Raw genomic sequence first — 18,393 nt, forward strand, 5'->3', positions numbered from 1 at the left:
GTTCCAAGAAGTTGAACTCACACAATTGGAACAGGGTAAAGCTACATTTGAACCCAGGTCTCTCACCAAGGATCATGCCCCTGCTCATCTGCCTCTCAAATAAATACTTCTGTAGCGTGTCTAGATGAACACCAAGGTGATTAATTGGGAAAGAGCGACATTCTGTTCTTTCTATTGTGAGAGACTATAGATAAGCCCGAGAGATTATGAACCAACTCTGGATATATTATGACCATTCCCTGAGGAATCTCACCAAATGGGATGACAGAGACAAAGCCCTGGGTAACATGCATAAACTAGATAAATAAGGAACCAGGTTCTGTTTATCAACCCATAATCTGAATTCCTGAGAAGCTAGTCCTTTCTGTTATCTATGGTCACTAAGGTTACTGCGCAATGCTGTTTACCCACCTGGCAAGGTAAGTCGACTTGTGGAGCTAGTACTCAGGGCTGGAGAGCTGTGAGAACGCCGCTTTGTCCCTGCAAAGAGGAAAAAGAGGATTAGGAAAGGAAAGAGTGTGGACACGTTTGTCTGACAGGTAGGTGCTCACCTGAAACGTTATCAGATGATCCAAATAGTTTGGGTATGAAGGCAAACGTTTAGAAGGAGGGGCGAGGCTGCAGAAACAAGCATATCCCTGTCATCCAGAGAAGCCAGGGGTGCGCGCAGCCTTTACCGATATGAGAGTGATGTTCTCAGTTCCCCCACACAGGTAGGTGGGAATGTCGGGAACCAACACACAACTGAGCAGGGCCACACCTTCAGGTCATCAGAGAAGCTTTTACTTATTTTTTTGTCTTTATGGTATTTTAATTGGGATTATGTTAAAATTACAGATTTATCTAAAGAGAATGGATAAATCAGAATTTATCTCATTTACTCAAGACGTTTATATGTCCTTCAAATATTTTTTTTTAATTAATTTTTATTGTGTTTTAAGTGAAAGTTTACAAATCAGGTCAGTCTCTCATGCAAAAATTTACATACACCTTGCTATACACTCCTAATTGCTCTCCCTCTAATGAGATAGCACAGTTCTTTCCTCCACTTTCTGTCTTCGTGTCCATTCGGGTAGCTTCTGGCCCTCTCTGCCCTCTCATCTCCCCTCCAGACAGAAGATGCCAACATAGTCTCATGTCTCTACTTGATCCAAGAAGCTCATTCTTCACCAGTATCATTTTCCCTTCCATATTCTAGTCCAATCCCTGTCTGAAGAGTTGGCTTTGGGAATGGCTCCTGTCTTGGGCTAACAGAAGGTCTGGGGGCCACAGCCTTCAGGGTCCTTCTAGTTCCTGTCTGACCATTAAGTCTGGTCTTCTTACAAGAATTTGGGGTCTGCATCCCACTGCTCTCTTCGTCCCTCAGGGGTTCTCTGTTGTGTTCCCTGTCATCAGTTGTGGCTGGGCACCATCTAGTTCTTCTGGTCTCAGGCTGATGTAGTCTCGGTTTATGTGGCCCTTTCTGTCTCTTAGGCTCATAATTACCTTGTGTCTTTGGTGTTCTTCATTCTTCCTTGTTCCAGGTGGGTTGAGACCAACTGATGCATCTTAGATGGCCGCTTGCTAGCGTTTAAGACTCCAGATGCCACTTTCAGAAAAGCTTTTAAATATGCAGTTGCCTAGGCACCAGCCCAAGAGGTTCTGATTTCATTGTACTAGGGTAGAGCCCTGGCATCAACATTTCTAAAGCTCTCCAGCTGATTCGAATATGCATCCAGGGTAGAGAACTACTGTGATGGGAGGAAAAGTTCTGGATTTAGAATCAAGGAGTCAAGGGTTCTATCCCTGCTTTGTCCCTACAGGAGACCCTGGGTGGCACAAGTGGTTAAGTGCTTGGCTGCTAACTGAAAGGTTGGTGGTTCAAGTCTACTCAGAGGTGTCTTGGAGGAAAGGCCTGGCAATCTACTTCCAAAAAAATCAGCCACTGAAAATCCTGTAGAGCACAGTTATACTCTGACACACCTGGGGTCACCAGGAGTCAGAATCAACTCTCAAGGGCAACTGGGGTTTTTTTTTTTTTTTTTTTTTTTGGTCCCTATAATTTAAAGAATTAATCTCTCTGAGGTGCTCAAGTCTTCATCTACAAATAAAAAAACAACAATTATATCAAAGTGTTCTGGCGAGGATGAAAGAAACCAAGGCATGCCAGAGTGCTCAGTGTGCGGTGGGAGACTCACACATACCAGGTAGGTGGGGTCTGTGAGGGTCCCAGCAGCTGGCAGTGGAGTTCCTATTAGAAAGGGGATTATCTTTGTTCGTATAAACTATTTGATGGGTCATGGGGGAATGAAAAGGCAGACCTCAGGGTGAGGTGAGGAAGGAGAAAGCAGGAAGGCTGACTGGTCCTACTTAAGAAAAAAAAATACACACATTCTATTTTTGTTTGTTTTTTAACTGTCCAGAGGGGAATAGTGGGGAGAAAGAGGCCTGGAAGCCAGACTGCAGTCATATGGTAGATGCCCAGAGCCTGAGCTGGCAGAAATGGAGAGGGGATTCTTAAGCAGAAGACATACCTGATTCAATGTCATTTCCGTTATAAATCCCCTCAACCTCTCTAAGCCTTTAGTTAAAACTGTTTTACACGCAGAGGCCTGGCATACATGGAAGTTGTATTAATTGAGGAAACTGCCCTAGTCAACACAGTCATGGGTAAAGATAACAGGATGACCCATAGACTGAGGGACATCAGAGGAAACAGGAACTTGGGACTGGAGGTGAGCAGGAAGCTATAAGATTTTTCTACCCCAGAATCCTCAGTGAGACGAGACATACACTTGGGATGGTGTTTGAGATGGTTTCATTTTAGTCTTAAAAAGCAGGGTACCACCACTGATATTCTGTGTTATTGTTAATTATTATTATTAGTAGTAGTATTAATAGTACTGGTATTAGTAGTCATAGTAGTAGCCATTAGTAGTGTAAAAATAGAAAACACAACATTAACCCAAACTGAGTTTGCAGGGCTTCCGTTCTCCATTATCCAGGTCTCACAGATGCCCTGAATGTCAGAGTTGGCAGGGGACCTAGAGGATCCAAAACTGGCTTTGCCTGTGCTTCAGAATCCCCTGAAGTGATTTTCATAAATATGGATTCCAGGGCCCTTTCCCAAATCTACTGAAGCAGAATCTCCAGAAAATATGGCCAGTCTGTTTTTTAACAAGCTCCTTAGGTGAGTCTAGTGATCATCAGTCTAATAAGGTGGGGCAATAAGATTTATCCAAAATGACATTCATCCAAAGGCTCGTCCAAACTGGGTCAAGGTTAGGGCTGCCTTATCACTCCACTTCAGGGGGTGCCACTGCCATTGTCTCCTACCCAAAGAAGGCGGACCCTGAGTGTGCATCACGGTGGCCCTGGATGGGCACTGCAGGGTGAAAATCCACATCTCTGACCTTTAGGTTCAGAGCCATTCTTGCTCTGCCGGAACCACCTCTGTGCCCCACTGGATCCACCGCCACCGTGGGCTTGCCAGTGGCTCAATGCATTTATCCCTATTTTTTTTTTTTTTTTTCTTGCAAGACTTTCACGTGGCTCACTTTCCTTTCAGGACAGGGTTTCTCAAAAGCTGCACTATTGATAATTGGGCTGCGTAATTCCCTGTTGTGGGTGCTGTCCTGTGCATTGTATGTAGATGTTTAGCACCATCCCTGGCCTCTCCCAGCTGGATGTCTTTAGCACCTCCCCCAACTCATAACAATCAAATATGTCTCCAGACATTGTCAAATGTCCTTTGGGGGTACAAAATCGTTCTCAGATGAGAACCACTGCTTTAGGAGGGATGGAGCCATGATTCTGGGCCATGATATACAATTTGGCCACTTGGTTATTAGTGATAGTCTGTGACATATCAAAAAGTTACTACATCCTAGGTACTGTATTAGCACAATCAAATGTGCATGGGTTGTCTTTCATGATATTAACCCTCTTGGGATAAAACTATTCCCATTTTACAGGTGAGGACGTTAGAGACAAAGGGAGTTTAAGCAATTTGCCCAAAATACAGAGTGCTGGCTGAGGGTGAGGGTAGGGGACAAATTTAAGCCAAAAAAAATTGCTGTTGAGTTGATTCCAACTCATAGCGACCCCACAGTACAGAGGAGAACTGCCCCCATAGGATTTCCAAGGTGCAGCTGGTGGATTCAAACTGCCAGCCCTTTGGTTAGTAGCCGAGCTCTTAATCACTGTGCTGCCAGGGCTCCAGAGTCCAAACCTAGAGAAGCTTTATTCCACAATTCTTGCTGCTTCTAAACCAACCGACTAGCTAGATTTCCTTCACTTACAGTCTTCCCAAATTTGCCTAAGTATAAGAAAAATCTGGAACAAATATTTTGGCAAAAGGGAAAAACCAAACCAGGTTCCCAGGCCCAACCAAGCCCTGGAGAACTAACATTTCCAGAGAGGAGGCCTGGGGATCTGGGTGATTCCCATGTGCCCAGGTAATCTGGTCTGCAAGCGGGCTTGGGGGAAACAATGCGTGGTGGAAATTTCTTCTGATCTAACTGATAGAATACATGGCACTCTGTTTTCCATGGTTGCTCTTGTGAAGTTGAGATATCAATTTTCATGCTGCATATGTGAGCGCTTAACAAACTACAAAGACCTCAACAAGTACAAGCTTTACTCTCATTACCTGTAGAAACATTCACAATTGCCAGGTTATTTCATATGAATGCTTGGTGCAACTTTCTTAAATCACCTACTATAATCTTCGAAAAGCTGGCAGCTTCATAGCTTTTTCTTGGGGTACTTTTTCATTCTCTTGCTATCTTCTTTGCAGACACTGAATGAGATAGAAACCTCTGGTGTCCTTGGTCAGTGAAAAAACAGCCCTTCTAGAAATGCTGTTTTTTTTTTTTTTTTTCCTGTATGTTTGATGAAATATCCAACATATCAGAAAAGGGAGAACACTATCCCCACCTCTCTTGCTCATGAGTCATAAACGGGTAGCTGGCAGGACATAAAATAAGCCCGTTTGTAATTTCTCTAGCCCTCTGTCGGCACCCAGGGACCACTGGGGTGGTTAGGTTCTGAGTCAGGCTCCCACAGGCTTCAGTTAACTGAGGACATGTTCCTGAAATCATTTTCCACTCTCTAGCCACCAAATTACCTCTCACTTTACTCAAAGTTCCATTCCTGAGAATACTCTATCTAAGCTTCCTTTACTAAGACGCTTCATCCCTCCCTCACTCCTATTCCAGGGAAAACATCAGAAACAGTGTTGGATGAACATCCGGGTCCAGATCCAGCTTTCAGGCTGCATGATCTTGGACACATGACAATCTGTACTGCATTTTGTCTGCAGATGGCCTGCAGAGCCCTGGGACAAACCGCCCCATAAAACATGGAACTCTTGGACTTATATAGGAATCCACTTGGGCTGGCTCAATGGTTAAGTGTTTGGCTGCTAACTGAAAGGTTGGTAGTTCAAATCCACCCAGCAACTCCATGGGAGAAAGACCTGGAGATCTGCTTCCATAAAGATTATAGCCTAGCACTTCTACTCTGTCACATCGGGTTGCTATGAGTTGAAAATTGACTTGACAGCACCTAACAACGATAACTACTCGGGGATAGTAACCCACTTGTGACTCTTTGTTCACTCTGTCAGTGGTTTTTGACCTTGGCTACACACAGAATCACCTGGGTAGTTAAAAAAAAAAAGCTAACACCTGGGCCCCTTTCTCAGAGATGCTGATTCATTAGTCTGGAGTGGAGCCCAGGAACGTGTACTTTTTAAAGTTCCCAGATGGGTCTCAACTGCAGCCATGAGTAAGAAACCCCACTAGGTGGGTCCTCAGAAGAAATTTCTTCCATCTGTCAATGGGAAATCATTCTTTCCTCTGCACAGGTGGTGTGTTTTCTCCTCGTGGATGATGTGAACTTCGTAAACGATTTCTTTCCATTTTTATTTAGGTCTCCAGGAAGCTCAAATCCAATTTGTGACTTCAGGCCATTGCTGTCAAGTCGAATTCCAACTCATAATGACCCTATAGGCTGGAGTAGAACTGCCCCATAGGGTTTTCAAGGCTGTGATCTTTACAGAAGCAGACTGCCACATCTTTCTTCTGTGGAGTGGCTGGTGGGTTCAAAGGGCTGACCTTTCATTTAGCCACTGAGCACTTAACTGCTGCCCACGAGGGCTGGAAGCTAGATGGGCCTATTTAGCCAAGTCAAAAAAAAAAAAAAAATTATTATTATTTTTTTTTATATACTAGTGTTTCCTCAATTTTGCTCTATCTACACTAACTCTACTTTCTGTATCTGGTTTTATTCTTTTTCTTAATTTAAAAAATATTAAATTTATGTAATTTTTGAATTTTCAAGTATTTTATAAATGAGGTAGGTAAAATAAAAACAAATGAATAAACAACTACATCAGTGCTGGCATTTCTAAGTTTCGTCTTCCTCATCCATAAAATTAAGAAACAATTTCAGGAGACCATTGTGATGATCAAATAAGAGTGCACGTGTGACTGCCTAGCAAACTGTGAAGTGTAATACAATGTTTGTTATTATCCAGTTTATATTCAAAACTTTTATGTATGTATACCCATGTGTATGAAGTAACTAATGTGTTATCTTTGGGAGATAAGGGCAAGAATTACATTGTCCTTGACCCACGGCATGTGGGTGTTCAAAGAGTAAACAACCCAATCCGTCAGCTTGGGCAGAAATGTTATCACTGCACCTAGTATGACTTGAGGTATCTTTTGACAAAGGGATAGCTTTCAGGTATTTCAAATTAATGTCCTTGGTTGGTTCAGCAAAAGAGCAATGAGTCCAATTCATCAAGAGTCTGGAGAAGAGGACAGTGATAAAAGTGACAACCCAAACTGCCAGCCTTAGGGTGAGTACATACACCTAAGACTCAAGACGTGAAGTTCGCACTAAACTCCTGTGATTTGCAGTTTGACCTCAGGCAAATGATTTCCCTTCTGCAAAATGGAGTTAGCACAGTTAAGCCCATAATCCGCTGAGGAAAGGGTAATTTAGAGAGCTCTTTCAACCATGCTTCATCATTGGTAATGGCCCAACAATACCAACGTTGTTATGACACAACCAGATCCCACAGTGCAGAAATGAAGACCGAGGCAGGAAGTTTCTGTCAACCTATTGGCCATTTCCAACTTCTTTTAGCATAGTGCAAATGCCTGCCATTATGATACCCACAGAAACCCTGGTGGCGTAGTGGTTAAGTGCTACAGCTGCTAACCAAAGGTCCAGCAGTTTGAATCCACCAGGCGCTCCTTGGAAACTCTATAAGGCAGTTCTACTCTGTCCTATAGGGTCGCCATGAGTCAGAATCAACTCGACGGCACTGGGTTTGGTTTCGTTTTTATGATACCCACAGCCCCTCTGATCATTATTGGTAGGCATATCTGCCAACATTTTCTGTTCCATTTGGGCTCTGGCCAAGGGCAACAAGCCAGCCTGGTGCCTCAGCACACATCTTCGTCTTTCCCCTTTTATATTCTCGAAAAAGCATCAAGGGAAGTCCAAGTTCTGCTTGGAATCACTGAAGAAGTTTGGAGGGCTTCAGATTCATCCGCAGCTACCTCAGAGTTGTTTTCCAGTAGTATATAAATTAGGGCTACACAGTCAGGGTGTTTAATAATATTTTAATTATATATATTTTTTCCTCTACAATACAAGCACCCATTAGTATTATGCTTGCTTTTGTGTGACTTGATCATGCATTACAAAGAACAATGGCCAAAAACACAAGAGCTATGTCGATATGCAACACTATATACTATTTGGCTATGGTGCTTTTAATATTTGAATATGCTTTGGAATTGGACATACATATGAGAAGTCTGAAATATGTGCACAACCTTTGACCCAATAATTGTACATCTAAAATTTTGTCCAATGGAGATATTCAGAAATATGACAAAGCCTTCTGTACAAAGAGTTCCGTTGTTATGCTATTTGCAACTGCAAAAAATAAAAGCAAATAACTTCATTTTTTAACAGCAGAGCGTGATTAAGTGAACTGTGAGAAAGCCACAAAATAAAGTATTATGTTGCTATTGAAATCATGTTAGTGAAGTTTTTTTTTTAAATGGGAAAATGTTTATCATCCAATGCTATGTGAACAAATCAAACAAAAAATTAAATATAGAGTATGGACTCAACTATGTAAAAAAGCATAAGAAAATACAATACAGTATTAATAGTGATTAATCTCCAAATGGGACATTATAAGTGATTTTAATTTTCTTTACTATACTTCTCTACATTTTCCAAAATGAGTAAATTTGGATTTGTTTTCAGGAAAAAAAGGAATATTTAAAATATGTTTCAGTCCATGGAAAATACAGCTGCTGCAGGGGAACATCAAACCCCATGTGTCAATGTAACTCTCCAGTGGAGTCACTGGGTGGGAACAACACACCAGGCAGCCCACATGAGGCTGTGGTATCATCATTGCCACTAGGAGGCTCCCTTTTAGAGGCAGGTTTGAAGGAGACAGCCTAAGTGCCACACAGTATGTAACACTTGGATCCCCACAAACAGGGGTAATGACTATTTCCTGGTGTTATGGGTTCATTTGTGTCCTCCCAAAATATATTTTCAAGTCCTACCCCCCAGTACCTGTGAATGTGACTTTATTTGGAAATAGCATCTTTGCATATTTGTAATTAGTTCAGTAGGGTGGGCCCTACTCCTATATGATGGTCATCCTTATAAACTGGTGTCCTTAGACGAGAAGAGACGCACAGACAGAAACACGAAAAGACACCATGTGACAACAGAGGCAGGGACTGGAGTGATGCATCTGCCAGCCAAGGAACACCAAGAACTGTGGACAGAGCTGGAAGCTGGAAGAGAGGCATGGGATAGACTCTCCCTCAAAGCCCACCAGAAGGAACCAAACTTGCCTACACCTTGATTTCAGACCTCTAGCCTCCAGAAATGTGAGAGAATGAATTTCTGTTGTTTTAAGCCATCTGCTTTGTGATAATCTGCTATGGCAGCCCTAAACTAGAAAAAACAAAACAAAACCATTACCATCGAGTCAACTACAACTCATAGCAACCTTATAGGACAGAGTAGAACTGCCCCATAGGATTTTCAAGGAGCAGCTGGTGGATTCGAACTGCTGACCTTTCCATTAGCAGCCATAGCTCTTAACCACTGCACCACCAGGGTTCCATGGCAGCCCTAGGAAACTAATACGCCTGGTCAGGTCAGACTCCTTGTGTTGCTGGCTGGAAAGAAAAAAAAAGGTACATATATATGAGAAAGAAAATCTGAAAAGAAAGAAATTTTGGAATTCAAAAGCTAGCTGGAAAATCTTTATATCATTATATCTGGAGACAATTTAAGAATATAGCAGTTAGTCTGATTCCATGAGTGCTGAGATTTCTTAGGCCTCTAAGGAGCTTCCGATAACCCACTCACCCCAACCCTCATCATCAAAAATGATGGTGTGAAACCTGATACTGTCGTCCCCTGTGTATATCTTCCAGTGTGCAGGCAAAGGCACTTAGTCCACCTGCGTATTGGGTGGCATTTGGGGGAATACAAAAGAGACAGATGGTTGAGAGAGCTTCCCTGTATCTGGGACAGAACATAGACAACAATGAAAAACATTAAAAGAACAACAACAACAAAAAAAACCAGCCTTTTCATTATTCGAATTCCAATTGAGAGGTTAACTCATTGTTTTTATTTGGTAATCAGAGGAACATACAAATACTTATTCATCACCAGATGTTGGGGGGAAATTACACATTGAAAGACTGTCAGCCTCACCTTTGCAAAAAAGATTTACAGTCAACACATCTTTCACTTCTGAGAACAGTTCAGCATACTCTGTTTTACATGAATTCCTATGATTTATTTTTGCATTTGGAAATATGATGTGGTGCCATTTGAATAGGTTGCTTTAGTACAAACCAACCTCACAGGGAACAAAGCACTCTTCCTTAGTGCACATGGTCATTCTCTTGTCCTATGGTGCACAAATACAAATTGCAAACTGCATTTCATCTGCCAGAAACACATTTCACATCACGGAAATGCATTCCATCACTGCAGTAAAATGAGAGAAGTCCTTTTTACAATTCTCCTTTTGGAAGCGCATTCTCAGAAATCCCTTCCTTGTTCATCCAAAGAATTATTTATTCAGCATGATCTGGCTGGAAGTCTGGGGCTTTGGTTCTCCTTACCTCCCTTTTTTAAGTCTTGTTAAACATTCCTAATATGAATCCAGACATTGGCCACAAATTCACCTGAGCAGCAGCAAAATCTAAGGTTGAGGAGATGAGCTGATTTTTTTCCATTCACATATGACCAGTGCCTGTCTTAGGATGGAGTCTACAGAACGCTGGCGAGGGCACTGCATCATCCTAAGGAGAAAAACTCTTTGACAGCAAAAATTGTGCTCTCCACTGAAGGAAGGTAAGGGTAACATTGTATTAGCCTCCAAGTGACTCACCTTGCTCTGGGTAATGGGCCTTCCATGAGGCTTTTCTTTCCTCAATCTATCCCCTGCTCCCTTCCTATCCCCACCCCACACTTTGCACCTAATATTTCCTTGTGTGGGTTACACTAGAATAAGGTGCTTTGGTTTTCTCAGTCATTTTGTATTTCCGTGTTCTACGATGATATTGCAAGCTGAATGGCTTACCAGTATAGAGGCCAAAGAAGGAATGTGTGAAAGGTAGAAAAATGGCAGAAGAAAAGGGAAAGGGAAAGGGAACGAAAAGGGTGTGAGAAAGATGGAAGTCACTTAAATTAGATGGGAGAGTTTGGCTGTAAAGCAGGCATAAGAACTGATAAAAACCTAACTGAGCCCTACAAATGAAAATAGCAAATATGTTTTTAAAAAAATTTACAGCATATAAAATTGTATAAAAATATCATCAAAGCAAGAAAAAAGGAAAACACATACTCTACAGTTCTCTCTCTAGAATCAGTTGCTGGACAACACCTATGGCTGTGGATTTTTACTATAAATCTATATATACTGGTTGTGGCTGTATTTCAGCTCCATCATACATACCTAGACTCAAAGCCAAGGACAGTCATAGTGTACATGGTAGATCACGACAGAGAGGCAAAGACTATACAATAATGTGCCTCCAAGTCAATCTATTTAAAAGCCATTCTATAGCCATTGGGTTTTAATAGGCTTTATTTTAAATGAGTTATCCTTTACCATAATCTGATGGAGAAAGCTTTCCGCTGGCCCAGAAGCCAGCTCCCATGAAGGTACATGAGTGAAATTCAGGAATCATGGCTTAGGAGATGGGCCCTGATGATGGCATTGATTCTGGCCCACTCCAGTTTGCATCTACCCATGGAGATGGAGAGATCACTCCAAAGGAGAGTGACCAAGTGTGCCTGTGTAAGCTGCATAAGGGCCCACACACCACTCCCTACTTCTCCTGGCTCAGCAGATGACAACCTAGGCTGAGTCCAACTTCACTGAGTGGAGTTAGTCACTGTCAGTGTTGATTCGCATCCTCTTGGGAACAGAGGCAGAATAAACATGTATTCATCTCAAATTATTTCCGAAAATATTTTAAAGAAAAATGGGTGGGGATGAGTGGACCACTACCTAAGGAAATAATCAGGAATGAATAATGTTTAAATTTGACTTTCATGAATCCTTCAGTCCAGGTCTCCTACTGCACCCCACCCTTGTTCAAGGTAAAAACAAGAAGTTCTTTCAATGAACCAATTATTGGCTATTGCAGGCTGTGATGGTTAATTTTATGTGTCAACATGGCTAAGCTATGGTTCCCAGTGGTTTGGCCAAACACTAGACTAGCTGCTGTTCCATAATGTAATCTAATGCAGCATAATGTAATCACATTCCATAATGTAATCTAATCAATTAGCTGAAAGGGGAGTTTCCTTAGGGTTTGATCCACCCCAAACTAGGTATTTTGGCAGAACTCACTCTCTGTCTCCACTCTGCACCCTTCCTGTCACCTGAGCTACAGATCTTAGGTCACAAGCCTGCACAAGTCTCTAACCTGTGGCCAGCCACCACAATCACATAAGTCAATTCCTTGAAGTAAATCTGTCTCTCTCTCTATATATCTCATTGGTTCTGTACACAGAACCCTAAGGTATAGACTTTATTGGAGGAGAATCCAGTCTTTTGAAAATGTTCAATGACAGCATCCAGAAACCTGCTTCCCATGTTTCTAACCACCCTGGGCCCAAGTTTTCTTATTGGATGAACAGTCTAATGTCGTAGAAAGCTGTTACTATTCTAATTCTAGTGTCAACTCTGTTCCTATCTGTGCCTTTGATCAGAGGAAACCTTAAAAACCGAAATCTGGTCTTGGTAGGTAATGTGTCTCTTGGCTGTCAAAGGGATACTTCATAGGAATATTGCCATTGTTCAAAAACAGTTTTTTTCATTAAGTTCATTTTCTGAGTGATAATGAGGACTTTAATCACAGACCACTGTTGATGAATTATAAGTATTACTTTCCACTCATTCGAGAATAAAATCTAATATAACATTATTAGCGCAACATCATGTTCTTTAACATTCAGTTTTGCCAGGTTCAGCACTGTACCAATCACAACACTGATGAAGCGAAACCATGCAATGATTTCCCATGCTGCACATACGGAATCTCATATTTGCACCAAGAGGGTCCATTTTGGAATTAAAAAGTTTCAACTTGGATTCTAAATAAATTCATTGGTGTTTCATATAGATTGGTATCATCATTCCTTTTTTTTTTCATAAAAAGGTCATAGAGTTTTACTTTGTGTGTGAGTGTTTATAAACTCAGTTCTGACCATTTTTTCCAAATTACCTGCAATTTCCCATTTTGTATAAGCTTTTTTTTTTTTATTCCTGTAACTAGGATATGTCTCCATACACTTAAATGTAAGCCTTTAACAATGTCCTTGGCCTAAAGAAGCTGTTGAATAGATTTTCAGGTCAATTTGAATTTTGTTTTCATTCACAGGTGGGTAGTGGATTTCAGTCTGACAGTTCCGCATGTGTTTACCGATTGTGTCAAGCACTGTGCTGGGTCAGGAGTGCAACTCTTGCAGGGCTGTGTGAGGATTTCAGAATCAGAAAAATGAAGTTTCAACTGGAAAAAAATTGATGCCTGAATTCTCTAGCTCCTCTTTATTTGAGAGATAGTGCTATACGTATATATGTAGATACATGGGCTTCCAATCTCAGAATTCTCTATTTCGTTATGAGGAAGAAATTTTGTGCTTTTCTGTTTGTTTGTTTTGTTTCCCCTCACGCTCCATGGGGGAGGGGGGGGAGTGTTACAAAGTAATTTCTATCATCTAAGTCTACTCAGACGTTAAAGAAGAAGAAAATTAATTATTTATCTATGTATCTATCTATCTATCTTAAAAAAAAGGTAATCCATGAGAGAAGTGATAGTAAAAGGCCAGTATCCTTAATCCCAAAATACAAATGCCAAGATTGGTCTCCATCTTTCTGTCTGCTCTCTGTCTCACATCACATGATAATGTTGTTCTTTACTTTTCACTTTTTACATTTATTAAAGGCATGGTTCCATACGGCAAATATAACACAATGGCTTATATTCTGCAAATGAAATGAACGAGATTATCCTTTGACTCTCTGATGTTTAGATATCATTTTATTGTTTAAGTAAATCAGGTCCTTAATGGGATCCTGTCAGATGTTTTCAAGAGTTTTTATAAAGCTCCAAGAATGAAAGGGACAATAGAAGAAAATCCATTTCAATTTAATGGGTTAGAAATGAGTCCCTTGCCTGCTGCCATAAACTATTAGGCCTCATAACCTAAGATGCTGGCATGAATAAAAGATGAAACAGAGACCTCCCTGAGGATGGATTATTATTCCACTAAAACTATCACTTAAACACAACCCGGAAGTGGAGCTATCTGGTGACATGGGGATCCAAACTCACTGGCCAACTCCATTTGTCACTCTCCACCCAGTACAGGCAGAACTTGTAGTCTGTCAGTGGCGGGGATGTTCTACTGCTTTCCCCACACACTCGTCAATTCTTCATTCAGGTGGGTAAGCCCTTGCTTTCTGTGTGAACACATAAAATGGAATAAGATTCCATCATCCGTATAAGAATGTCTGTACCACATTGCTGCTCAATGTGGAGAATTAAAAGGCCACAGAAAATAAGCTGGAACTTTAGAAATACTGTTCTTCCAGTTCACACTGACTTGGAAATAATCATTTTAATATTTTAGCTGCTCCAGTATCAATTCATAGCATAATAATACACTGTTTTGTATTTTTAAAAGAGATAATTTTGTATTTTTACACAATGTCCCTTCAAAGCACTTTTCATGGATTTAAAAATAAGGGTTTTAAGCAGAGGTCTACGCTGGATCAAATTCTCTTGCCGTTCTTTTTGCAGCTAATTAATGACAAAGCAAATGAAAATATTTTTGTCTTTACTGGTGCTAGGAAAACAATGGCTATATTCCTGTTCCCTTTTCAAATATTATTTAGTTTTGCCTGTTAAATTACAAAAGGTAAGATGGCACACGTTCTATTTTGACTGATCACAAAGCTCCATGTACAAAAATACAGACTAGAAATGAGGTAAAAGATCAATGTTCAAGGTCAATAATTTACATACACTTTGTTGTATTTAATTCCTTTACAGAATCATACCACCTCAAAGAACATGGTTTGCAAACTGTTATCCATGTGTTGAATACAGCTTATAGCCACGTTCTGTTTGTAACTTTCTGAATTAGCTGCCGCTGGTATTTTAAAAATGGGTTAGAGTTTATATAAAATCCAGAATTCAGTCTGAAAAATCAGATCTGGCAATGACACCGGACCCGCATTCCTTCATGGCACTAATCCAGTAGCTGACTAATGGCTGCCCCCTTTTGACAGCACACACTTTCTCCAATTTCCCACAGTCCCTACCACTCCCTATTGTCTCTCTAATACCAAGGTCCTGCATGAGGAACTGCATTTATCACAGTAATTCTGATATTACATGGCTTGCTTTGCTCGTTTACTTTTACCAGCTAGTCCCCTGAAGCAATTTGAATTTGTGACCACATTATTTACTGTGGTTACTGTTGGGAAAGCAGGATAATTGTTATTAACAAGACAAAATGTAGTGCTGACAAAAGAAACCACCTCAAACGACAGCATGCTACTGTACCTTCTCTACAACATAGTAGTTCAAACCCTTCTGATGGGGAATAGTTCAGCGAGGCACCCTTACAGACCACACACTCAGTCTCCTTCTTTTGTCTAAAGAAATACCAGTATTTTGCCTTGGTAATGAGAAGATTTTTAAATGTTCACTTTTGTGCTTTGTAGTGTAAAAATTAAACCCACAATTGGGAATACACTTAAAGCTATCATCTAGCTCACTTTCTTCCTACAATTAATCCCATTCTATTACCAGGATCTTCGCGTGATTTGCTTTTGGGAATGACTCAAAGAATCACTCTTATCAAAATCCTACCACTCAGAGCCATAAAATCACACCTTAATGATGCTCCATTGAATCCCACTTTTGGTTTGGTTTCAAGGTGGCTAAGTGTCTTTATTCTCTTTCCATGATGCATCTACTATTCTTATTTTTGACTCATGCTATTAATCAGCTTCTACCTGGTATGTTTAAAGACCTACTAAAATGAAACAAATTATCTATCTTCCTGATACTAATTCCCTTAAGTACATCCCTGAATAAAAACAGCAATGATGTCAAACCACAGACACCCAAATGAACAGGACTAGTCAGCAGTAAGTATCACGGTAACCCTTTAGTTGTGGATGCTACCCAAAGAAAACAATAGGTTTCCCAAGTGAATAACATGGTCACCAGCTGAAACTTTCAGGTTTGTATTAATGAATGCAGAGATTAAAAAAGAGTAAGCATCAAATAAAAGTTCCTATTGGATGATCTCCTTTTATAAAACAAAGAGAGTTTCATAATGTATAAATGGAAAGAAAAGCATAAGAACAATTTTTAAGTCTGAAAAGAAGTTGGAGAAAAAGAATGTTTCTGACTCAGGAAAGAAACAATCAGGTTGGAATTGTCATCTTAGCTTCGGTGAAAGCCAGCATGGGCGTATCCACCATCGGTAGCCAGTGCAAAAATAACAACAATTAAACTAACAACATCGACGGTAATGAAATGGCAATCACTGTGTGCGTGGCTTTTTGAGGCCTTTCTCAGCATATCCAGGATGTCCGTTCTCATCAGCCAGAGAGGTGCCTTGAGAGCCCGAACATCAGCAAAGGATTTGGAGGAAGTCCCTTCATGTTTTGTTTCTGTTTGTGAAAAATCTCAAGTTGTTTTGTTTGCTCAGGGGAAACCCCCTAGAGTTCTAAGACCTCAGACCAACTCCCAAAGAGTCATTCCCTGGAAGGAGATGGCATGAGAGAAGGCCAAGTGTGTGGGGGGGCTTGGATTTGAAAGTTGTACACCTTCCCCAGACATGGTCTTTGTGGAAGGAGGAGAAGAAGGAGAATGAAGAAGCTCAGCTAAAATGATGCAAGACATTGGCAGCCTCTTTTATTGTATATGAGGTGTTTTTTACTCTTCTGAATCTGAAAAAAAGAAAAAGAAGAGTGTCAACGTTGCCTTTCCCCCCTCTCCACCCTCCAGGTCTGAGGAGAAGAAAATCTGGGGGAAAAAAGGGGAGTAGGGTCAATTAAACATTTCAATACTGGTCATTGCTATCTCCTTTGTAACACGATTCATTCTATTCATGGTGGGAAAAAAATCTCAGTGGAGAGTTTTAAACACTGGTTACATTTGACATCTTAACAGTTGCTTTAAGCTAGATTTTCAAACATCTGGTTCATGTAATATGGACGCCGTTGTTGTTGTTAGTTGCCGCCAAGTTGATTCTGGCCCGTGTCCACAGTAAAACTGTTCCGTAGAGTTTTCAAGGCTGTAGAGTTTTCAAGGCTGTAAACTTTTCAAAGCAGACCACCTGATCTGTCTTCCCAGGTGCCTCAGGGTGGGTTCCAATCACCAACCTTTTGGCTAGTAGTTGAGCACTTAACCTTTTGTGCCACCCAGGGACTTCCATTTGGACATTTTCATTGTTAGGTGCTGACAAGTCAATTTTGACCTATAGTGACCCCATGTAACAGAGTAAAACTGCCCCATGGTGTTTTCTAAGCTGTAATCTTTAGTGGAGCAGATCACCAGGTCTTTCTCCCACGGAGCTGCTGGGTGGGTTCAAACTACCAACCCTTTAGTTAGCTGCTGAGGGCTTAACCGTTGCACCACCAGGACTCCTTATACAGATATGGACATTAAGACATCTCATTTTGCAATCAGGATGGCTGTGGCTGCCAGAACGGGTCAATTTCCCTCAGGGGTCGGTGGGACTGGAAGAAGTCAGATTCATCTAATCCCAAGGTTTCCCCACCAAAACCAATACTCCTCTCTCATAATTTTTGCCCTACCCTCAGAAGCTTCTGAAAGAAATGTAAAGCAAGATGTGTTCCAACAAAAATCATTGTGCAGATGGGTAAACCACCTGAATTCTCTGCTGTGTGAGTGGGTAGAGGAAGAAGACAAAGATGGAAACAGGACTCAGGTTAACGGAAATAGACAATGTTGGTTTTGTTTTTACTCTACCTTATGGAACTTTAATGGGCTTGGACAGAATTATAAAAGAAACAAACAAAAACACTATGTTGTAGCTTCCCATAGGTGTTGCATTCTCTGCGAGTCATCATACCTTATAGTTAGAAAGGGTTCCCTGCTGTGCAGGACTCCAAAGGGATAGAAGTACAATGGCTTAGACTTTGAGAGGAACACCAGCATCTACAGAGATGTTAGGAGTCATCAGAGGATAAGGAGAGTTTTCCATTCAACTTCAAGGACTAAGATGCTCTCCTAAATAAGACTCAGCTGAAATTAGGCAGAAAACTAGCTGGGAATGGGAGAGCCTTTTCTGATCTATTGTAATTACAGTTAATTCTTAATTTCCTGGGGCCATTGATCCAGGCCTCCTGCTGTTTCTCTTTCTTCTTTATGGTCTTGATTTTTTGTATATTTACTCTCCAATTAGCACCCCCACCCATTTGGGAGAAATAACAAAGGGAAGGGTAGAGCTTCCGACCAATCACTTTGATACTAGCACTAATACACTGCTAGGAAGGGAAGAGAGTGACACAAAATCTAAAATCAAGGACTAGAAATTTTCCATGGATTTTGATAGTCTATACAGGTTTGTCCATTTGGGTGTTGCAAGACAGGGCACCTTAGTGCTCTGGCCCTGCCATCCCCAGCTTGAGGACACATGTCATGAGACACCCATTAGATGGTCATCATAGTCCTGGCCACCTTAAGAGATGTCTCCAGGCCCTCAAATGAAAAACCAAATTGGACATAGGTTGGATTTAAGTTTTGAATAACTAACTGATTGTTGGATGGAAGCTTG

The 18,393-nt window shown here is 41.0% G+C and overlaps 1 protein-coding gene across 2 annotated transcripts in view; it reads right to left on the bottom strand.

Moving 5' to 3' along the window:
* Nucleotides 1–18,393, bottom strand: part of PDE1C (phosphodiesterase 1C) — a 626,169-nt gene that overhangs the window by 25,078 nt on the left and 582,698 nt on the right. For both annotated transcript variants that reach the window (XM_049894061.1, XM_049894060.1), the window contains one exon: nucleotides 412–480. In XM_049894061.1, the coding sequence (XP_049750018.1) occupies nucleotides 412–480 (69 nt within the window). The remainder of the gene's footprint in view (nucleotides 1–411; nucleotides 481–18,393) is intronic.

This window comes from Elephas maximus, chromosome 8, assembly GCF_024166365.1.
Source record: "Elephas maximus indicus isolate mEleMax1 chromosome 8, mEleMax1 primary haplotype, whole genome shotgun sequence".
Classification (NCBI taxonomy): domain Eukaryota; kingdom Metazoa; phylum Chordata; class Mammalia; order Proboscidea; family Elephantidae; genus Elephas; species Elephas maximus.